The sequence below is a fragment of the Sphaeramia orbicularis genome, chromosome 9, assembly GCF_902148855.1.
Source record: "Sphaeramia orbicularis chromosome 9, fSphaOr1.1, whole genome shotgun sequence".
Taxonomy (NCBI): Eukaryota; Metazoa; Chordata; class Actinopteri; order Kurtiformes; family Apogonidae; genus Sphaeramia; species Sphaeramia orbicularis.
The window spans coordinates 39,289,575-39,314,005 of NC_043965.1; the positions used below are offsets into that span (position 1 = coordinate 39,289,575).

At 38.9% G+C, this 24,431-nt stretch overlaps 2 protein-coding genes across 12 annotated transcripts in view; one reads left to right on the top strand and one right to left on the bottom strand.

Moving 5' to 3' along the window:
* The window catches only part of mtmr3 (myotubularin related protein 3), a 35,424-nt gene extending 21,143 nt beyond the window's left edge, over positions 1-14,281 (top strand). Inside the window, exons 14-21 of one of the 2 annotated variants that reach the window (XM_030144419.1) lie at positions 74-259; positions 472-642; positions 1,399-1,544; positions 1,930-3,367; positions 3,871-3,981; positions 4,079-4,167; positions 5,884-5,910; positions 9,335-9,500. In XM_030144419.1, the coding sequence (XP_030000279.1) occupies positions 74-259; positions 472-642; positions 1,399-1,544; positions 1,930-3,367; positions 3,871-3,981; positions 4,079-4,167; positions 5,884-5,910; positions 9,335-9,500 (2,334 nt within the window). Of the gene's footprint in view, positions 1-73; positions 260-471; positions 643-1,398; positions 1,545-1,929; positions 3,368-3,870; positions 3,982-4,078; positions 4,168-5,883; positions 5,911-9,334 lie in introns of both variants that reach the window. The other variant, XM_030144420.1, reaches the window with a different exon arrangement.
* Positions 14,282-19,317: 5,036 nt separating this feature from the next.
* citb (citron rho-interacting serine/threonine kinase b) overlaps positions 19,318-24,431 on the bottom strand; it is a 105,844-nt gene continuing 100,730 nt past the window's right edge. For all 10 annotated transcript variants that reach the window (XM_030144412.1, XM_030144415.1, XM_030144418.1 and 7 more), the window contains 2 exons: positions 22,784-23,072; positions 19,318-20,540 (listed from right to left, as the gene is read on the bottom strand). In XM_030144412.1, the coding sequence (XP_030000272.1) occupies positions 20,517-20,540; positions 22,784-23,072 (313 nt within the window). In that variant the 3' untranslated portion in view covers positions 19,318-20,516. The remainder of the gene's footprint in view (positions 20,541-22,783; positions 23,073-24,431) is intronic.

The window sequence follows — 24,431 nt, forward strand, 5'->3', positions numbered from 1 at the left end:
TCATTATCATATAATCAACATGGTTAGTGAGCAGAAAAGAATGTCACTTACTTCATGTGTGATCTTGTGACAGGGCTTCCAGGTTCTGGTAGAGACTGAATGGCTGGACTTTGGCCACAAATTTGCGGACCGCTGTGGTCATGGTGAAAACTCTGAAGACCTGAATGAACGCTGCCCCGTCTTCCTACAGTGGCTGGATTGTGTTCACCAGCTGCAGCGACAATTCCCATGCTCCTTTGAGTTTAATGAGGCCTTCCTGGTGCGTGCTCCGATCCGCTTAGATCAAATGTCTCAACACTTTTAATGTAGAAGTGGAAACAACGAATCTATAGGCCACGTGTTCACATTTCAGTTTCCGGTTGTAAACCACAAATATGTAGTTGTCATCTGGGCGTGTTAAGTAGTGTGAGTCCCATTATCATACCTGAAGTACCTGCAAGCCTGTACATGTGTGGTTTTTTTTTTGTGCAGGTAAAACTGGTGCAGCATACCTACTCCTGTCTTTTCGGCACCTTTCTGTGCAACAGCGGCAAAGAGAGGGAAGACCGGCACGTTCAGGAGAGGACCTGCTCAGTCTGGTCACTCCTTAGACCAGCCAATCGCACACTGAGGAACATGTTGTACTCATCACACTCCGAGACTGTACGTTCACTGTTTGCTATGAGGCTACTTTTAGAAAGCAGAAAACTGTTGGTTCAGGTTGTTCTAGTGAAACTATAAACCTGCTACAAAGCTATTTGATCCATGATAGTCAATGGTTAATGATGATGATTACCCCAAAACTTCGAAATGGTCAAACAGTTCTTTACAAACATCATACTAAGGAAAAAAACTGTTCAGAATAAATGACCAAAACATAGTGTTAAATCTCTTCACGCCTACTTCTGCCAGTCCTGTGCATCCAGACACCCTAATCAACACCCTCTGAAGAATTATGGGAAAGATTAACCCCAGAGCAGCATATTTAATAATATCTCCAGATGTATTGCTAGTAATGGCTCTGGCATGATTTAAGAGACCTTTCACCATCCTTTGTCAAGTGAATTTTTGTGGTGGCTGTTTGTTATTGTTTGCATAACTCTGTGAGGTGTTTCTGCCAAATCTGTCTTCAGATTATTATCCATTCAAGGAGCTACATCTGAAAGCTTTAAACTGTTTTATTTGAGGAAATCTGAAATTCTGTATTTTAGGCAAGAAGTAAAACATTAGCCACGTTTATATTTTAGTGTGGTGTTGTATCATGATTTTCCAAATTCTTATCAACCACTCACTGTTCATTTCCTGCTCAATAGTGTTGTCTTAACAGTATTATTGCAACTAAGTACCAGACTCACTGATGGAGCAGAATGACTCCCTGGGTGCTTAAGCCTGAAGTTAATTTTGCACCTGTTGTTGCAGGTTCTCCACCCTGTTTGTCATGTGCGTAACCTGATGCTGTGGACAGCAGTGTACCTGCCCAGCTCCTCCCCAACCACCCCGTCTGATGACTCCTGCGCCCCCTACCCTGTGCCTGGTTCCAACCCTGAGGATGCGCCCCTGGGCAGGTGAGCCTGCCATGCTGGCTCCGAACCCCCCCCACTTCCTCTGTTGTGTAAGACAAACCTAGTTCAGGGCTCAATTGAGAGGAAGCCCGGCTAGTTTGAGCTGATTGTACCCTCATAGTCAAAGATAATGGATTGTAATTATATCCTCTACTCGTCATGTTTCTCATGACCCCCATATCATCTTGGAAGAACAGGATATTCTTCATCTTAAAGTTGACATTGTTTTTAATAAAGCCTTTGTCTTTGTTAAAGCTGACATTTGATTGATGTGTTAACCAGATATTTTGTAATGATTATGTTTGCAGCTGAAAAGTGAATTACAGGGTGTCAAAGACTCTGGGCGATTATGTAATAAAATTCTATTTTATTTTGCATAATTCTTCAGACGCACAAAGACCCGCTCCTTCGACAACCTGCCCAGTGCATGTGAGCTGGGAAGCTCGCTGGCTCCTAACCGTCGCTCCAGTGACCCAAGCCTCAATGAGAAGTGGCAGGACCACCGGCGCTCTCTGGAGCTCAACATGGCTGTGGGGCCAGAAGGAGGGGGGAACCAGGATCAGGATGTGCGGCCCAATGGAGTTGGGCCTTACCCAGACGTGGTGGACTCAGAGCTGGATGACAGCCCACAGCCGCAGGACTCAAACACTGAGCTTGAACAGGGAGCCTCTACGACCCCTGAAACAACAGGAGAGGAGTCAGAGGAGGTGGAGCTCTCTGTAGCTGTGGGAGTGGCTGAGGGCCAGATGGAGAACATTCTCCAGGAAGCCACTACGGAGGAGGCAGGAGCTGATGCTCAGAGAGAGGGTGGTATAACTCAAGTTGACAAGTCTGACACAGAGGTTAAGAAAGATGCAGAAGTGGAGGAAGATCAGTGTCCTAAGGTCAACAGGACTGAGATCCAGATAGAAGAGTGTGCAAATGGACACCTTCCAGAAAATGATGTAGAAGATTCATCATCTCCACCTTTGCCTGTAGAGGATCCGGTGGATCACGTTGTAGAGGACTCTTCTGAACAAGAGAGACTTGCACATGGGTCCAGTGAGTCTGGTTCAGATGAACCCAAACAGCTGGAAACACACAGAACTTTAACAAATGGATTCATAGACCAGTCACCTGAAGAAGAGTTGGGTGCAGAGAAGGAGCCCTGCCCTGACTCTGACAGAGGTGTCTCTGAGACTGTTGAGCCGGTGGATAAAAAGGCCTCCCTAATGGAAAGCTCTACAGAGACTTTAACGGAGGAGGCCTGCACCAGACTGGAGCTCCCCGCACAGCTGCCGGTTTGTCTTAGCAGGCTACCACCCTGTTCAAGGAAGGAGAAAGGAATGGAAATGGGTGAGCACGGCTCCACCAGAACTTTAAACGGAGGGACCAAGCGGCCCTCTGTCAGTGCCTTTCAGTCTGTGAGTACAGACCTTAGCAGGGATGGTGTTTGTAATGGCGACAGCGCTGAAGGTGAGCCCTGCGCAGGACCTCACTGGACCAAAGGGAATGGTGAACGGGCTCCCTTTAGTCGACAGATTTCTCTAGCAAGCTGCAACTCTCTCATACTCCACCCACGGGGTAGCTGCTCCCAGCACCGCTGCTGCCATGCCCTGCTGGCCCGGGCTGCCATCAGTCCAGAGCAGCCATCCCGCAGTCACCTGGACGATGATGGGCTAACGCTGCACATGGATGCCATCCAGCAGAGGCTGAGACAGATTGAGGCAGGACATCAGATGGAGGTGGAAACTCTGAAGAAGCAGGTGCAGGAGCTGTGGAGTCGCTTGGAGAATCAGCAGCACATTGGCTCCCACAGGATCAACGGGGACATGGGAGATGAAGTGGTAAGAGACTGCTAATTGCTTACAGTGCTGATTGTGCGTGGTGGTCCTCTACTTGGGGTAAGGAGCTTCCAGAACCATTTCCTTCAGACACATTTTCAACAGAAGTGTCTTATTTTCTGTAGGTTAGCAGTTGTATCATTGCATGAGATTTTACAGATTTACTCCATTCTTTGCAAAACTGCTCAAACGCTGTCAGACTGCGCAGGGATCAGATGTGAATGGCCTTTTTCAAGTCCAGACACACATTCTCTTTTGGATTGAGGTCTGGGCTTTGACTCTGCCACTCCAGAACATTGACTTTCTGGCTACCTGTGCTGTCAGCTAGAAGACAGAGTAGCAATGCCCTCATGCCATGTTCAGACCTTTTTTTTAAATACAAAATTGTGAGGTGAAATAAAGGTGAAGCGATTCAGTTTACTCACTGTCTGGACAAAACCTTCACGTTGTAACATCAGCCTGATGAGTATCTTTTTCATTCTGATAGTCTGTTTCTCTGCATGTAGACCTCAGTGATGGACTCAGAGTTCAACCTGGACCCAAACTGTCTGTCACACTGCAGCACAGAGCTGTTCTCTGAGGCCAGCTGGGAACAGGTGGACAAGCAGGACACAGAGGTTAGCACTCACACTTGGTCCATTTATGAGCTTCACATCCCTCTCTGTATGGGATATGGTGACTGTGATCTCATCCACATGTGTTTGTGTGTTTCAGGTCACACGCTGGTACCCCGACCATTTGGCAGCCCACTGTTACGGCTGTGAGAGCAGGTTCTGGCTTGCCACAAGGAAACATCACTGCAGGTAAACAGAGGCTCAAACCTGAAGGTGCTATTAGCTGCAGCATTATCAATTGACTACCCTTGGGGCTGTAGAAGCTTAAAGACCTTTTCCTCAGTTTCGTGTCACAGTGACTAGGTTGAGCTTTCATGTCATGGGTGATTAGTTGTGATATTTATGCAGGTGGAACTGGAGGCCAAAACCTCAAACACCTTAGAAGTGTGATCTAAACCAAACAATTCAATTTATAACTGAACACTTTCATTCAAGTATTGATGGTGTTGAGAGCAGACCATTTCTATTCTCCCATTAAAATACTGAGTGTTATAGTATATTTGGCTCCTACACATTCTATTTCATTTTGGATTCATCCATTAGTACATCATGTACTTGCACTGTGTTACTTGTGTGTAAATTTCAACAAGTTGCACTTAATTGTTAGGTACTTACCAGAGCTGATTGCAACATCCTTCTTTCCATTGAATTTGGGAGGAGGAACCAACATTTGGCGACTATTGCCTGCCAAAATATCTGCCTCTTTTACTCGCTCAATTCTGTTTTACTACAAAATGAAGTTGCTTCACTCACCTCATTTCACATAAGGTTATTCCTCATCTGTCACTGACGGCATGTTACGTCATTTAAATCTATTATTAAAAAGGATAGTAGCGTACTATTTTGAAGCTTGGTCCCTCCTCTTGAATTACATAACCCAGATGATGAAAATAGAAAATTTGACCCTTCCTACACTCAATACTCATCTTTCTGACTGTTGTTACCCCTTGTGAGTGCTGTTGTTGCACTGCATTTGCCATCATTGACAGTGAGCCTGTTTACATGACCATAAAAGTCCAATAACTGGGAGTAATTGGATAATTGTAACAATTAGATCTAATGCATTTATATGCACTTAAGAATTGCAATAATGGAAAACCCTGGTTTAGACTCTCCAGTCCATTATCAGATTTCTTTTTGGAGTACTTGCATAAGCAGTGATGGTAGACTCAAACTTCCTGGTGTCTTCTGCTCACATTTGACTACGTAACATCCATTCTCTTGGATTTTAATTGTGTTTACACATGCGCAGACTTGAATGAAATAAATCGTTTTATACTGTATACATGGAGGAAGAAATTAGAGTATTGGGGAGAAATCTAGGTGTGTTAATCCAGTTTCTCATAACCAGATAACCACTGTTATCTGATAAAACCTATCAAATTATCCTGTTAACATGGTCACTTGAATTATCTGACTTCTCCAGAAATTGTATAATGATTCATGTATTGGTGTGCATGTAAACAGGCTCAGTGTTAACACACTTAGATGCTTAAACCGAAAGTATAAGAAGAGGAGAATACAAACTGAGACACAGTGCTAGCCTTCATAAATCCCTCTGTCACATTATTAATCTGTTGAGCTATGTTGCACCACATGAAACTGATGTTCATGTAGAAAATCAAGCTTATTATTGCAGACGGACTTGGAGGGAATATGCTGTGTATAGTGGATGAGATGAATTTTCTGCTTCCTTCAGCTGCTGGTGTTTGTTTTCTGGTCTTATCATCATTTCCTTGTGTCACTCTTGACTTCCTCTTTATGCTGTTATCAGGGTTTGTCAGGTTAACCATTGAATGGCAGAAGTGAGAGTAGGTTGTTGTGTAAAAGTCGATTGTTTCAGCAGGCAGTGTGTTAAACATGTTCAGGTAGTTCTTATCCATTGTCTGCCCCTCTCCTCTACAGTGGCAGGGAGCCTGTCCAGGAGGTCTGGTGAGATCCGGCTCCTCTGTCCCCCCTCCCCCCATTCCCACCCCCGCTCCCGCACCCCTTACATTTTACCCTAACACACCATAGCTGCACCTTCCTCCCTCTAATCCAAACCTACCCTGCCCTCATGCTCCTCCCCCTCTTCACCTGCTGCACCTGGTTTCCCATCATCCTCCTCTAGTTCCTGGTTAGCTCCATGTAGCAGCCTCTCAGAGAAAGCACTCATTTTTTTCTGAGATGTATTGACTTGAGCGTGTGTCCAACAGCAGCGCTGCGTTTCCATTCAGGGGTTTTTAACTGGCTGCCACCATGAGCACGGTGCTGTCAGGAGAGCTGGGATTAGTCGAGGGCTCAGTTACTTTTACCTTGAGCTCAAATCAGTGAGACCTCCTCAATCTCAACCCTCTTCCTGCCATTGCACAACAGCAGCACCCTGCCTCCTCTGCACCTTGTGACACACACCCCGGACAAGGCTGTGCGATATAACGATATATGTCTTATAATGATAGAAAAATGTCAATCAGCACCAACAGTGTCAGCAAGTGACTTCAAGACTTAATTTGGAATTGTCAAATTGCGATTTTTCAGTGATCCCACTTTATTTAGTTATTCATTATTCGATTTAGATGTGATTACAAGGTGTTATCATAGAGTTAATCATCTTTTTCCTGCTCTCAGCTATTACGTCAGCCACTTTTGGACAGCACCTAAATGAATCATAAACAGACATAGACGAAAGTGAATGTAATGCAGAACAATTTCCTTCTGATCAACCAGGACAAAACAAAGACCTGAAAAACTGGTTGTGTGTATACATGTAGTTTGAAAAGGCTGATATGAATCATAAAAGTTTAAAATCCAATAATGTGTTTTTAGGTTCTAAAAGGTCTAGAGAAGACTTTGACAGATCTGAAAATATATATATACGATTTAATGCTTGATTGAAGCTTGTTGCACAACACGCATTAGGAGTATATCTTTTGGATTAAACAAATTAAGAACTTAAAGTAGAAAAGCTTTATAGTTGCATGAGCACTCGGCAAATGCCTGGTACTACCTAATATTGTTCCGTATTCACATATGGGAATATCAACAAAGTCTGGCCCCAGTGTAATGGAGTGTGAAATGGGTTTTAAATTACTCTTGTAATGCTTTTCTAAAAGTCTTAAATTTAGCTTGTTGAAACCAGCAGAAAATTATTGTATTTTGTTACATGCTTAATTGAAAATTTGTACGACGTTTCAGTCCAAGTAGAAAATAATCGGATTTGTGGTTGTATCGCACAGCCCTCACACTGGCAGCATGCTGCCCCCAGACCAGCCCACCCACCCTGCATCTCACCTCCCTGCAGCACAGCAGCAGCATGGCACTAGAGGCCACCTGTGGTTTATGTATAAGGCTGCAGACTCTCCGTGTGTTAGTCGTGTGTTTTTTATATATCTGCTGAGTTGGACCACAGGCAGGTAGAGACCAGGGCCCACTGTGTGTCACTGTGTGAGCATGGCCTTAAATCTGACTCAGAGCATGAGGATCTCCAGTGTGACCTGCTTTCCTGTCCCGTGATGGTAACATCTGTTTTAATGGGCTGAGTATTGAAGTCATCGCTGAGTGTTGGCGCATCTCTGCTAACTGAGCATGTAGTCAGAGTAAAACATCGCAGCAGGTTCAAGTAAATCCACCGGCGTCTCAGGTCTCAGCCCTGTTTTTGCCTCTGTTGCCATGTGTCCCATGTAATTGGAATCACATTAATCAGTTTGTTCTCTTCAGGTCTTTGAAGCATCTAAAGGTTTTTTAAATGACACTGGTGTCAAATTGGAGCAGACTGAGGGACGGTCTACCGTGACTGTTTGTCATGGGTAGAATGATACAATTGGGACAAAATATTGATTTGTATCACATCCTGCTGCAGTGTTGTTGATGCACTGATGCCAAATATCACTTTTTTTATGGACTGAATTTTAGATACTCAGAGAGAAACTCGTGGCTGAATAACAAATTAGAAACTATTCTGATCATGATTTAAGTCTTCAGTTATTTTAATTGAAGTCATTTAGTGTGGAAACTCCAGGTTTTCAGTCTTTTAAGGCAGCTGGTATAATAATTGAAGTGGAAACATTTCCATTCACTGTTTTTGCTGCAAACCACTTAAATCCTCAATGACTCCACATCCAAGGAAGCCTCATAATGTGGTTCCTTTATTGTTAACATGGACAACAAAATTAAACCAGAACAAATGTAACTAACACAGAAGTGGTGTAGGAATGTGTTCCAGCTGATATGATCCATCTTACAGCTGATATGAGCACAAATTTGATCAGGATTTATTTAAAGTCATTATTTCTCAAGTTTTAAAAGAAAAAGAAACCAGATGGTTATTTGTAGTTTTAAACTTGTCTTTATGATCAAAAAGACAATGCATACATTATATAGATTTAGATAATAACAAAGCACTGAAATATTTTGTCCCATACAGTTATCTCAGTGTACATTACATTACAGTAATCAATTTCTAACAGGGGTCTGGCATCCAAAACGATAATGACAAATGTCATAATAGTTTTGTATTGGAATAAATGTCATTTCATAGGTTAGTTTGATTTAAATTGTTATCTTTGCTTCCAAAACACTTCAGAGATGTTTTTTACTTAATTTTTCTCACCATTGATCTTGGTTTTTTGTTTGTTTTTCAATCAACATCATATAAGCCTCAACAACAATATTGATGAATATAAACTGTATGGACATAAATACTGGGACGCATATGGCTACAACATGGATTTTTCTTTATTTCTTTAATTCATGTCTATGATTTTAAATATTTTACCTCCTAAATTTGTAAAATATTTTTCTTGCTCCGACTGTAGATAATGTTTCCTACCACAACGAACCATTTACTTTCTTCACATCTCACTTAGGAAGAAAAATCTCCCTTTAAACTTTAAGGAATTATTGATGTTTATATCTCAAATCAGCATGAACAGGACATCTTACAGCTTTAGACATGATGTGTCCCAATATTTTTATCCATATAGTTTATAAACATCAATATTGTTGCTGATGTTTATATGTTGTTAATTTGGAAAAAAAAAAACAAAATCCATGTTGAGAGAAATTAAGTAAAAACCATTTCTGACACATTTTGAAAGCAAAGATAACAATTTAAACCAAACTAACCAATGCAATGATATTTTTCCCAGTATAAAACTATATTATGTCATTTGTCATTATTGTTTTGTATCCCAGACCCCTGTTAGAAAAGAAACACCCGAATTCAACGTGTCCCAATACTTTTGTCCATATAGTGTACCTTGACTTTCCCTGGTGGTCCAGATGTTTGGATCCTCTTGATCTCATGACCGTGGCAGCAGCAGGCGTTAAAGGGCTCAGTCTGAGGCTACACAGTCAACAGGTCTGTGTCTTCCTGCAGGAACTGCGGTAACGTCTTCTGCTCCAGCTGTTGCGACCAGAAGATCCCCGTGCCAAGCCAGCAGCTGTTCGAGCCGAGCCGCGTCTGTAAGAACTGCTACAGCCTCCTCCAGCTCAGCTCGCCCCCCCTGGACCTGGAGAAACCCATCGCGGCCAGCTCCAACTGAGGCTCTGAGGACGAGAAGGACGGTCCGCTGCTGAAGAAGAGCACAGGAGCCCCACGGAATGTCCATGAACTTTGCGTGTGCTGCAGACGAGCGTTTGATAATGTGTATATATGAGCCCGAGGAGCTGAATGACGCGTTGGCGAGATGCCGAGCGCTCTGGACAGTGGGTGTGCACAGGAGCGGGTGGTGTGTGAGAGTGTGTGTGCGCGATGGGAAACCACACGTCGCCACACGGGGGTTGTGGCCGTAACGGGACTGCGCTCCGAGTCCGTTGGAGGTTGGAGTGAGGATGGGCAGTGTCTTCGAGCCGGCGGGCGGAAGTCGGTCGTCTCACTGTGCTGCTGAAGTCTCCACCAGGGCTTTTTTTTTTTTTGGTCCACGACGACATTTCCCCACTCATCAGCACTTCTTATTGTACTTCTCTGAACCAACGAAAATGAGACTGAAGCGAAAGAGTACTGATGTTGTTGGACAAAAAACTTGAAGGATCAGTTCACCCAAATTATAAAAACACAATTTCTCATGTGCAATTCATAATATTTGTTTAAATGTTTTATTATTCCATATGGGTTGATTTCATCTGACCTGACCTTATCGTTATTGTTATCTCAATCTGAAACTTAGTGATTTGGGTGAACTGAGTCTTAAACTACTGCGGGCTGAATCTCAACTCATCCTGTTTTTCACTTAGAATAATGCAAAAGCTAATGTTTGTATTAATTGGCAGTCCTCTGTTTTCCTCATACACAGCTTAGAAATAGAATATATGAGAACAAAGCACTTGTTTCTTTGGTTTGAGTAATTTGCTTATATATGTGAAATATTAGGTGGGGCTTATTTCCTGGGTTTGGACTTGGGTTTGTGGGATTTAGAGGCATCTAGTGGTGAGGTTTCAAACTGCAACTGACTAAACCCCCAAAGGTGCAAAAAACTGTCACTTTACCGTTTAAAAACAAAAAAAAATTAAACTCTGCACTGTTTGGTTTGTGTCATAGACTGTATATAAGATGAAGTCGACGCTGCTTCCTGCTGTTATGGAAAAGTGAAGCCAAAATGTTGTCACAGGAGTTTCTGTGACAAAATATGAATCTGATCAGTAGAAACACACCTGAGCGTCAACAGCGACTGTTCTTTACAGCTGTCTGTCTCCTTTTACGTCGTCTGAACAGAACATTTCCATAGGCTGAGTTCTGATTTCAGACTTGAGATTATTTTTCCATCAATAAAGTAATTTTCAACTAATTTGTTGTCAAAATATTGTTTTCTTGAATAGGTCTTAATCATGTTATTTCACTCTAGTGATTGTTGCATTGTACATTTTCCCTTAAGAACAAATTCACCAGAAATTACTTGAACACGACTCAGCCTAAAATGTCAGAATTCACCTTGTAGAAATGATTTTTGAATGTGTACAGTGAGTTTTTATTTTTGTTATTATATGTCATGGATTACCCCAGTACCGGGTTTATTATAATGGCCACCAGGGGGCGAATGAGATGTTTTGGCTTCACTTTTTTTGGGGAGTTGTGGGTCTTATTTGTCAGCCTCATTGACTGGCACCAACTATTGGCAAATAAGGCCTAATGTCAACAACAGAAATGCTGATCTTTCTGTTTTATTAAAGATTATTTCATAAACCTTTACGACTGAATTTGTGCTCTAAGAAGACTTGAATCCAGAGAAATTAACACCTTTACCAGATTTTCAGCGTCTGTTTTATATACAGTCTATGGTGGGTCTCCTCTGTAAAGAAGTAAATTCTTAATTACATGGGATTTATGAAAATATATTTGCAAATCGTGTAAATTCAGGATCTTCAAATGGGTAAATCTTATGTAGTGGTCCTTTAATGTGTTGAGATTCAGCCGAACGTAGACAGGAGATGTTGATTTTTTTTTTTTTTTCTCCAAAGTCGTCACATGATCCCGACAGACGGCTCTATGTGCCCGACCCTTTACCTCTTCACACTGAAGAACTGATGTGTTGTGGCGTTGTCGGTTTGTGTCAGGCGGCGGACACAGACTGTGTAATCCCTCCTTCATGCCCTTCACTCACAAACAGCCTCTTTTATGATTTTACCCAGCAGGCACTGGGAGCTGGACGCCTCGCTCTCTTCCCGGTCTGGGGCGGAAATCGGAAGTGAAGTCTGCCGTTTAGGTCTTTACATGTTTGGAATGAATGTGGCATGCTGTTGGTAGATTTTGAGCCGGGGCTTCACTTTGCTATCTCCGCCCTGATTGGCTGAAAGCAGAGGAGAGCAGCGGCAGCAGAAAGGGCTCTTGGCATTTTTGTAAAAGTCTGTAACTCCACCTGAAACCTGTCAGAGAAGCTTCACGTACACTGAGACACCCACTCTGCCTAAAACCCATTCTATGACCTCCTTGCACACACGCTAACACACACACAATTTTTGTAAAATAAATGAATAAAATAATATATTCAGATACCTATATAGCATTTAAGAAAAATGTATAGAATCCTTGAATAGTGGCTCACTAAATTAGTCACCAAAAAGTTTTTTTTTTTTTTTTTGTTAATTTCTCTTGTTTTCTGATGTCGTTAATTGCAGAAAATACCTATATTTTGCAACCTGTTGAATATACAGGTGTGTTTTTTTTTAACTAGAGAAGCAGGGTGTCCTGTTTTGATGCTGCAGTGGTTTTTTCCCTTTGAAATGCGATCATGACTTTGATTTTATTTATTATTATTAAGGTTTTGTTGTTGAATTGCTGTTTAAAATCCAGACAATTCAATTGCCACAGGATAATCAGTGTTTCTGAGACGAGGAATCTGCAGAACCACGAGGTGTGGTTCTGACCCGTGGGAAAACTGTGTCACGTTTGTGGATCTGATGCATTTCAGTAACACTTTATATTAAGGTACACATTCACCTTTAACGAGGGGCTTATTGGTAGCATTTTGGCTCTTTGAACGCACTTGGAAATGTCTTATTCTGCAGTCGTTTTCTGCAACTACTCACCGTTTTCCCAGAAATACCTACGAATTATTGCTTATTGATTGAATGTTAGGAATCACGATGTTAATATGCTTTGGTCACTGTGGTGGAAGAAGAATATAATAGTATAAAATGTCTATACAGGACTCAGTACAACAGAGGATTCTAAATGTTAGTAAGTGGTTTGGGAGAAAATGAAGATGAGGACAGTGATTGAAATATGTTACAAAAGGAAGAAAATAAAAAATACAAAATGGTATAAATACATATGTAAAGGGGATTTAACTATTCTGCTTAACTCATAAATATGGTCTAATGTAACACAAAACTACATGGAAGTGCAGAAAACTGAAAAACAGTGCATTTGTGTTTGTTTGTTTATTTAATTAAAAAACAAAAATTAGGGGGGTCTTTAATAACCATTTGGAAAGAAATAAACATTTAGAATGATTGAGGGGATTTACCTCTGCATAAGAAGTGAAACATAACTGAAATATAATCCTACATAACCAATTTTCTTTTCTTGTTGCTGCTTGTCACTAATGACAAACCCCCATCTTCTATTGTAGATTTAACAGAGGAAATTAGTTTTTCTTTTGTAAAACAAAAAAAAAAAAAAAATTCCTGCAGTGTGACTTAATGTCGTTGCACGCATTGCATTGTCGTTGTTTAACCCTCAAAAACCTAAACAACTGTCAGCAACCAAAAGCATCTACTGATCTAAAATGTCAAATACCATCTGAACCACTAATCCTATCAATGGAAATGGAAATAATTCAGTTTCTCAGTTGTCAGTTATTTTAGATGTGTATTATTTGGACGTTCAGAGGCTCCATAGTGAACATGTTTTTTTGCATTAATTTAATGATATATTTTGCTGAGAAAGTCAGTTTTCTCTGTTTTGATGCAATAACCCTATGAGCTTTTATGAATGCCTGTATGTTCAGTGAATCAAATGTAGGAAAAAAAACAGATTTTTACTGAAAATCCAAAATGCAGAGAATGATATCACTACAACTGGGAAAGGTTAAAAAAATTTATTAATTTGGAAGTCGCCACATAAATGGTTCTGTGTATTTGAGTTAACAGATATATTATGTAGCCTTAACTATAAATGTCCAAATAACTCTAAATTAAATCTGAACGTTTCCTCTATTCTAACCGGAGTTACATTTAATTACAACCAAAAGTTAACTTTCACTGTGAGAGAGAAAACAGAGTTGTAGAAGACACAGAATGAGACACTTTATCTACTTTGTACCTTTAATATTAAGTGTTTATTTTCCGATCCACTCGTGAGCAGAAGGTTCGACCCCATCACATGACGACTGTTTGTCCGAATGAAAAAACGAGTGCCGATGAGACGCCTATGCACTGATAGAACAGTGGTCCAAAACAAGCAGCGAAAGACCTCCCCCACCCCCCCTCCAAAAACAAAACTAAAAAACCCCCTCCCTACTCGCTCATCCACACACATAAACATAAACTCCATTCAAGCCCATCCACAAACACTACCTCTGCTTTGTACACACACACACACTCTCACACACACACACACACACACACACACACACTGAGCTTAGAGTTGCTTTTTTAGATTCCCTTCACAAAGAATGGCCTTGGTTTTTAACAGTTTGTTTTTCTGTTCATCAGCTGGAGTTTAAAGGTACAGCACATGATTTGTTCATGATGACCTCCCTGGTGACACTGCCAATCATTTTTACGGCAACGCTTTGTCTGGATGAAGAGGGCGTTTGTAACATTTCAGCACAATTTTTCCAGCATTTTTTTTCTCATAATCCATGCACGAGAAGGCGGAATAAAAGGCAGTGGATTTCAATTAATGAGCTGCTGAAAAGTGACAAATATTCCCGCAATGCCAAATAAAGCGTCACCATTTTACTTTTCGTCATGTCAGCGCACCGTTTTAGCAGTAGATGTGGAACTGCACGACGTTTTGACTATCAGAGCAAATGCAGAAATAGAAATGTGTGATATTATCGAATCAAACTGGAGCTGTATTTCTGCTCGTGTGTTTTTTACCGGCACAAAACAAAACCAGGAAAGTCTGATGGTTTGACGTGCAGTGAATCCACTGTTTTCAGGTGGTTTGAACAAAGTCAGGCTTCAACACTACAAAAATCTAAATCTTACAAAGTGTTTTTTTTCCTCATTTCTAGTCAAAATATCTCATCACTCTTAAAATAAGACATAATCACCTAAAGAGTAACTTTTCAGTGAGATATAAGAACCTATTTTTAGACAATAGATCTTGAAAATCTTATTTCAAGAAATCTTACCAAGATAATTTTCACTTGTTCCATTGGCAGATTTTGTTTGCTTAGTTCTTAATTCAAGATTTTTTTTTTTTTTTTTTTTGCTTAATTCTTAATTCAAGATTTTTTTTGTTTTTTTGTTTTTTTTGTTTTTGCTTGATTCAAACAAAAAAAAATCTGCCAATGGAACAAGTGAAAATTATCTTAGTAAGATTTCTTGAAATAAGATTTTCAAGAAATCTCACCAAGAAAATTTTCACTTGTTCCATTGGCAGATTTTTTTTTGCTTAATTCTTAATTCAAGATTATTATTATTATTTTTTTTTTTTGCTTAATTCAAGCAAAAAAATCTGCCATGGAACAAGTGAAAATTATCTTAAGATTTCTTTAAATAAGATTTTCAAGATCTATTGTCTAAAAATAAGTTCTTGTATCTCACTGAAAAGTTACTCTTTAGGTGATTATGTCTTATTTTAAGTGTGATGAGATATTTTGACTAGAAATGAGAAAAATACACTTGGTAAGATTTAAATTTTTGCAGTGAAGTGTTTGTTTTGGACACAGCTCACAGTTCCCTCAGTGTGGCAGAGACAATGTAGCTCCAAATTTAATATTTACTGGACACACAAACGCACGGAACCACGGCAAAAAAACAAAACAAAAAAAAAACCTGATGCATCGACTTGTCCCAAACACCAACTCAACTCTGAATTCCTCAGCTTTGGTACTTAGTGCATTAGAGTTTTCAATCACAACTGGAATCGATTCAGCTCATTACGGTGATGGTCAAATTCTAGTCAGTCATCGTAACACGTTGTACGTCATTTACAAAGAATCACGTAACAACTCAACAAAACATCACACATTTTCACTTCTTTATGTAACAAAACCTGCATTTTTTGTACACAGTTCAGATACATTCCCCTGCGTTTACTCATTAATAATCATCACATATTGAACGTTAATCTTTTAGCAGCAGACTTTTTCACTGTATTTTCGTGCCTAAAACCATCGAAATAGTCAACTCTGCTTGACATAAAAGAGGGGACGCGTTTTATGATGTCAGCTTTTGATACGACGTTCCAAAATTCTGATTAATTTGTAAGAAAAATTTGAAAAATCAGAGCTGGAAATGCGTTCACAGTGAAAAACATCTACTGTAACGCCAGCTTAATTTAACATTTGAGGATTGTAATTTGGCTTAGTGGCTAAAAACTTCACGTACACACGATAGATGATGGATTTGGTTGGATATTAATCACATATGTATCATAAGCAATTTAAACTCCTGCATTTTAACACTCACAAAATATGTTTTATAGCAAAATGCAGTGAAATTCACTATACATTGAATCTGAAATATTACAAAATGAAGTGAAAATTTGTTGAGTTGGTACTTGATGCAGTGCTTTTACATTTTCATTCATTTGGCAGTTTATTTGTGTCACGTGGTTAAACAAAAGTCGTAATTTCCCCTTTATTAGTACACTTTCTCCACATTATGCAACAACTCAACAAGGTGTAACATTTTCACCCGGATTATGTAACAAAAAAAAACAGATTATATTTGATCATAACCACACAATATGTCATAATTTACTACAAAATGTGGATAAATGTTTTACATGTTGCCTTCAGGCTGTGTTTTAATGCAGGTGTTGTTGCATAATGCGTTGTTAGAAGGTGTTGGCGTAACGTCCCTTTATCAGCTGATTCTTCTGTTTCAACAAACAAAACAATACAATCCATGAATGTGAATTGTCTAACAAAAAAGAAAAAAAAAAAGAAAAGAGCAGATTTTTTGCACATTACATGAAGTAGACACTGCCACAGAGTACATCAAAATAAAGCTGAAACTGAACGTGTGCTGTGCTTTTCAGTATTGTAAGCGATCCCACACACAGAGGGATGATGGGTAATGCGGTACCCGGTGGCAACGGTTCACACACATGTTGCCGGGGACGATCCCTCGCTGTGCTTTTACCCCACCCCACCCCCTTCCCCGCTCCCCTTCCTTCTTTTTGTCTGCATTTGTTGTGTTTTCCTGTTGGAGGCGTCACTGCAGCGGCCCAGTAATCACTTGACATGACGAGTGTGTACATGTGAATGCACTGAGCATCGTGTGACTGGTGTGTGTGTGTGTGTGTGTGTGTTTGTGTGCGTCTCTTTTGGCGGAGACTGGTGCCAAGCAGTTTTATTACGGGTCTCTCACAAAGGGATCACTCGTGCTTTTGTTTTGATTTCCCTCCTCTTCCCTTCTGTTTGATAAGCACTTTCAACCTTCTCATGTCTGTCAGAGGAGTGTGTAGCTGTACATAGCAATTTCCTGTAACAACAAGTGCTCCTTGTTCAGTCTGAATATTTTGTTTTGTTGGATTTACTTTTAAGAGCATTACATTGTTGTAGAATTAAAGGAAAAATAAACTAGATGAACCTACTGTCTTTGTTTTTTTTTTTTTTTTTTTGTAAACTCCTATATTCAAGTACCAGTCTGAGGTAGTTGTACTTGTTTGTATTAGAATCTGTAGTTATCACAAAAAAAATTCAAATTATTAGAGTTTAACACAGGGGTGTCAAACTCATTTTAGTTCAGGGGCCATATTTAGCCCAATTTGATCTCAAGCCAGTAAAATAATGACATAATAACCTATATATAATGACAACTCCAAGTTTTTCCTTTTTGTTTTAATACAAAAAAAACCCAATTGCATTATGAAAATATTTACATTTTGCAAAAAAGATATGAATAACCTGAAAAAACAGAAATTTCATTTGAAAAATTAGTGCAATTTGAACAATATTATATAATAATAATAATAATATAATAATAATCTTTATTTATATAGCACTTTTCATACATTAAAAACTGTAGCACAAAGTGCTTTACATATCAGTTTAAAAATCAGTACCGCCCCCCACCCACACCCACCCACTCACCCGCACACACACACACACACACACACACATATATATGCAAACCCACAAGCTCACACATACTTAAGAAGACTGGCTGAGCACGGGTAGACCAGAACAAAAATATAAAAGTAAAAGTAAAAGTAAAAGAGGAGGCGTTGTCTCAGGGAGCCGTCCGCACAGATATCTCAACTTATTATTTATACATGTACATTACACACAATGTAACATAAACATTTGGTAACAGGCAGAATATTGTTACAATTTTGGGGTTTGGAACTAAAATTTGAACAATTTCTACAGTATTCCCTCTCTTATTATTAACACAACTGCAGATCACAGTGGATCCATAAATGCACAAAACATTTAGTAACAGGCCGAATATTGTTCAAATTGCACATTTCGGGTTGTTCATCTGTTTTTATTTATGTATTAATTTACATTTTATTGTGAAAGAATAGTTTTGTCAATGTAAATATTTTCAGTGTAATTTTATTTTTTTTACTTATATTTTTTCCACATAATTTTTCACAAAGAAAATTTGTAGCTGTCATTAACTATGGGTTATTGTGTTGTTATTTTTACTGTAGATCCAATTGGTCTGTATGTGGAACCTGAACCAAAATGATTTGGACAACCTGGACTGTTCAGGTTCATTTTTGCACTTACATCCTGCGGGCCAGAATGGAACCTTTGGCGGGCCAGATTTGGCCCCTGGGCCGCATGTTTGACACCTGTTAATTAACAGCTGATTTTTTGTCCAGAGTGAAAGATTAAGAAACCACACGTTCATGTTTGGGGTTAAATAATTGGTAAAAGATGCAATAGGATAAAAATATTGTAGAAAATGGGGTAAAAGACATGAGATTTAGGGCTTATTTTGATTTTAGTTTTCACAGTTTTATCATAACTAAAATTAGTGCAATGTGATATGATGGATGATTCATATTCAATATAAGAAAATGAAGAAAAAAGGATTATTTGTGGTTTTAAACTTTTCTTTAGGGTCAGAATATGATAACTGTTCTTGAATTTAGAAAATGAAAATACAAGAAATGTTGACCTGGGTTAAAAATGATTAATTTTTACCCATTATTATTGTACATTTTTATTTTTAGATTCAATTATATTTTTCTTTTTCTTTTGTTCAGACAAGGTATAGTTTTTAGATGTTATCTGCTTGTGTTGAACAAAAGAAAAATAGAATTACATTAACAGAATACGAAATGAACGTCATTAGCCTTATTTTTTAGATTCGTCACATACATGGGTTAATATGTATATATATGGTGTATTAATACAAAACCTGTTTATTGATAAAGTAAGAAAGAATACTGAGATAATGGTTCCTATGTGCACCTGGAATATTAGGTGATAAAATATATAAATTTCAAAGATAAAGCAAAGAAACTTTCATCCATGTGTCAAATAAAAGGGAATGAAGACAGATCATTTTTGGTCTGTGATATACAGAGGGTGTGCAGAGCTTGTGGATTAAAGGGTTAAAAAGAAAATGACTGGTTCTATGCAGATGCTTTGCTGATATAACAGTGTAAATGTTTTCTGTTATTATTAGAGGTGTAAATGTTGTTTCAGTTCAATATTGAACTAGGATGAGTTCAATAAGTGAAGGATCTGCAGTTGAAGACACAAAAAAGAGAAAACAGCCCCATGGCTTTAATCATGTTTAATGCATGTACTGATATACATCTCTAAAAATCAAGAAAATCTTAAGTTACTGTCTAACATCAATGTCTACCTACTGAATGCAAATTCAAGTGAATACATGACAGAAAAATTACAACCAAGAGAAAGAATCAAGATCGAAAAGCGACGAGTGCTGCTCTAAGTTAGTCATGCTCACTGATGTGATGAATGGAGGTGGTCTTAGCAGCTCTAAAGAAACAATACTAGAAAGTGACGACCCCTGACGATAACTAGACTTCATATCACTGCACAGAAACAGGACACCTGGACCATAATCAGCAGCAGCAGACTAAGAGCAAGCTGAGGCCGCGGCTGCAGCCCGACCGCACGATGTCCGTCACCACAGGCGGAGCTGCGTGGTTCTTTATCTTAGGTTTGCTAAAACAACACAAGGAACACTTGGAGCAAAACATTGCTTTAAGTTTTTAAGTTTAACAAAGTATGGCCAGACGACAAGTGTCAATAAAGCAATCATATGCAATTATATATTAAAGGCTATTTAGAAGAGGACCATACATTTGATCCAAAGAAAGAAGACTGGTCATGTAACAAGAACGAGATTTTAACTCCTGTTCAAATCCAATCTCATGTGCAAAGTGTTGCCTCCTTTCTCATCATCGTGATCAATGTGAGTAATTAAACACGTGTTTGATTCTCTGAGCAGAGAATAAAACCCTCATCTAGTGATATTTCAGATTCTAATGAAATGTTGATATTGGATTTCTTCACCAACGACATCATTAATCTCCCTGCAACATCTTTAGAAACTCATTTTTAAAAAAAATAGACATGGCTTCTCCAGCCGACTTATATCCCTTTGTCTATAAAAACTCAGACAGCGATATGTACAACTTTGATTATATATTATAAAGATTCTCTGGATCCGTAGATCACCGTAGGTTCCCTGCCACCAGATCTACCGTGGGGTCGCTGCCCACAAAGCACGTATTGGAAAAGAGAGGATTGTCGCAGGAGACGTCTCCCTGTGCAGGTTTAAGGGTGGAATGAGGAGCAGAGGCTGCACTATGTACAGGCAATGGGGTGACAGTCAGAGTGTACCGTGAGTGGGTCTGAGAGTGTGTCAGTGTGTGCTTGCACTCAGTGGATCAAAGGTTTCCTGTGGTTTGTCTTCAGGCTCCAGTCAGGAGCCGAGCAGGACCGGACTCACACCGACGACTGATCCCACACCTGCGAGACAAGGACAGGGGCAAAGAGTGACCCACAGGACGTAAGTGGCATAGCGTTAGCCTCATAGTATAATTGCCTAAGTCATACATTATATCACAGGTGTCAAACATGCAGCCCGGGGGCCAAAACCGGGTCCAGTCTGGCCCCTGGGATGAATCTGTGAAATGCAAAAATTTTAATGAAGATATTAACAATCAAGGATGTGAAAATCCTTTTAGGTCAATTCAATCTGAAGTGGGTCAGACCAGTAAAATACAATCATAACAAAATATAAACTAGAAGCACTCGGAGAGCGCAGACCTCCGCCAAGGCTGATCAGTGGCCCCCCCCCGTGGGCCCCCCCACCCCCGATCACCACCAAAATTTAATCATTTCTTCCTTATCCCATTTCCAACAAACCCTGAAAATTTCATCAAAATCTGTCCATAACTTTTTGAGTTATGTTGCACACTAACGGACAGACAAACAGACAAACCCTGGCAAAAACATAACCTCCCTGGCGGAGGTAATAAGGAAAAATGCACATTTTTGTCTGTTTTTTTAGTGTAAAAAAAGGAAAATTACACAAAAGTGTTTATATTTACAGACTATCCTTTTACAAAAAATGTGAATAACCTGAACAAATATGAACAATATGAAATTTCTTTAGAGACATATGTAGAATTGTACCATTATTCTGACTGTTACTAAATATTTTGTGTATTTGTAGATCCACTGTGATCTGTAAGTTGTGATGTACATGTATAAATGATAAACTAAGGTGTAATAATATTAAAATTGCACTTATTTTTCTTCAGAATTTTCAGGTTGTTCATATTTGTTCATGTTATGTTCAAGTACAGTTCATAGATGTTAACATTTTCATTACGGAATTTGACTTTTTTCACTCAGAAACATAGAGAAAACTTTGGTGTTGACATTATTTATAAGTTCTTAACCTAGTATTTACATTATTTTGCTGGTCCGGCCCACTTTAGATCATATTAGGCTGAATGTGGCCCCTGAACTAAAATGAGTTTGACGTCCCTGCATCATATGGACAAAAGTATAAGGACACGTTGAATTCAGGTGTTTCTTTTCTAACAGGGGTCTGGGATACAAAACAATGATTAAAAAAATGTCACAGTCGTTTTATATTGTGATAAATATCATACTGATTATTAGTATTGATGTTTATATCTCAAATCATCATGAACAGGACATGTTACAGCTGTAGCCATGATGTGTCCCAATATTTTTGTCCATATAGTTTATAAACATCAATATTTCCTTTTTAAGTTTAATGTGAGATTTTTCTTCCAAGGTGAGATGTGAAGAAGGTAGATGGATAGTTGTGGTAGAAAATTATTATCTATAGTCAGAGCACAAAAATACTTTACAAATTTAAAGGTAGAACATTTAAAATCATAGTGATGGATTAAAAAAAAAACAATGTTGGGAAAACTTAAGTAAAATCTGGAGAGTAGGATCTGGTTGTTTTTCATAGAGGGGCTTTGCCACATATGTGCTGATAATATCTAGTTTAAATAGGGATATATGAATATATTATTACTATATAGGACAATATGGAATATTATATGTATTTATATTATATATGTATATGTGTTTTTGTTTGTTCTGTTTTTGTTCTTTTTAGTTTTTAATATCTGGTAGGAAAAGTTGTAAATGGGTATTATCATATTAGTGTATATAAGAAAAAGAATGTGGGATATTGTTATACTACTATTATTATTATTATTATTATTATTATTATTATTATTATTATTATTATTATTATTATTATTATTATTATTATTATTATTATTATTATTGTGGTTGTTGTTGTTGTTATTATTACTGTTATTATTATGAGTAGTAGTAGTAGTATTATATTAATATTCATACAAAATAATAATTGCTATATAATGATCATAAGGAATAGAAATTGGGGGTAGGAGTACATCAGTTTTTACTTCTTCCTACTCTTTTTCGAGCATGTATAATTTCATTTCATTTGTTGTATTTTTTCATTATTATTATTATTATTATTATTATTATTATTATTATTTATTTACTATTACTATTATTTATTTATTTTGTTGTTTGTTTACTTATCAATCATTTATGTACCAGTACTTATATTTTGTTGGTTGATTTTTGTTTTGATTTCACTGTCTACATGCTCGAAATAAAGATTTCATTCATTCAGTCTTTCATTCATTCATTCATTCATTCATTCATTCACTGTCCCCTTGTTGTCCTACCTTGTTAACAGGGGCCAGTTGTGTCCGAACAGACCCAGCGTGGAGCCGGGTGCTGTCCCCAAACCTCCCGGGGGACCTCTCCCTGCGGCTGTCCAGGACCCGGCCCGGGGACTTCTCCCGGTCCAGGGGCCGGGCCGGGGACTTGTCCCGTCTGAACTCGGTGCGTCCCTCCCTGTAGCGGTGGGGGGTGCTGGGCTCTCGATGCAGACCGTCGTGGCTGCCGGGGCCCGAGGCCAAACGCTTGGAGATGTGCTCTGTGTAGGTGGGGGGGCCTCGCTTACTGGGGCTCCTGCAGACAAACGCAGCACAGGAACAGGACTGAAGGACCGGGTCAGACAGACGCTGATGTTACTGACACTGGAATGACTCATCAGATCTGTGTTCAACACCGACACACTCTGACCAGCTCCATTCTACACCAGAACTAATGCTGCCTTCACGTACTATCAGGAAGATGACCCTTTCCACTTGGGAATTCGAAATAGCAGCTGTGTTGTGTTCAAGTGCTTTTGTTGAAAAATGGCTGATACACAGTTTATGTTGACCTGCTACTTGGGTAAAACAGTTTTGGACGTGTTAATTCATCTGTACAGCATTTTTACCCTGCCCCCCAAAAGGGGAGGCAAGGGGTATTGTTTTTGGTTCAGTTTCTTTGTTTGTTTGTTTGTTAACACTTTAGCAGCAAAACCATTGGTTGAATTCATACCAAATTTGGGTTTATAGATTGCCAGTGACCCAGAATGGATGTGGTTACATTTTGGGAAAAGTAGGTCAAAGTTCATATTTTTTATGAATGTTTTTTTATCTTTTTTTTTCCCTATTTACTTATAATGGGTGAAATTTCAGAAGTCTTTAAAAACATCAATTTTGTTTTAATTTCCTTCAAACTTGGCACATATATAGAGGCAACTGATATGCTGACATCAGCACGCTTAGACATGATGACATCAGCTGGATCCATGCCAAAATAAGCTATAATACGCACAAGGGGCGGGGTTTGTTGTGCCTGGGACCACTTGTTTATTGTTTTATGCAAATTGTGTGTGTGTGCTATAAATGTGTAAAAATCATCAGCTAACAGCAGCATAGCGTTAAATAAAAGCAGTGTTTATCATTCACAATGTATCCCTTGTTGCTTTCCAACATGTTGAAAAGGTCAAAGGTTATTTTCATCTTGGCAGCTTGTGTATCAACATTTTTTTTTTCAGTTCTCCAGTGGAAAATACGATACGAGTCTAATAGAACTAGTATTTATCATAATTCCTACTGCACGTGAAGGCAGCAAAAGACATGATTCCACCTGGTTTCCAATTCCAGGTCTATGATATTTTCTACTATAAACCTCTTCACCTTCACTGCTCAGACTTCCAACTAACAGATCCAAACATTCATTACCTTCTGTCGTCTCTGCTAAACCCAAGGACGAAAAGGTAGTTTATCTTTAGTTTTTTACTTTTTTTAAAAAACTCTTTTTATGAACTGAGCATTTTCTTATTTTTTTTAAATGTATTTATGATATTGGTTATATTGTTGTTAATTGATTCAATCAATCGATCAATCAGATTTTATTTATATAGTGTCATATCATAGCAAAAGTGATCTCATGACACTTTAGGACACTTGGTGATTGATTGACTGTCTATCAGTC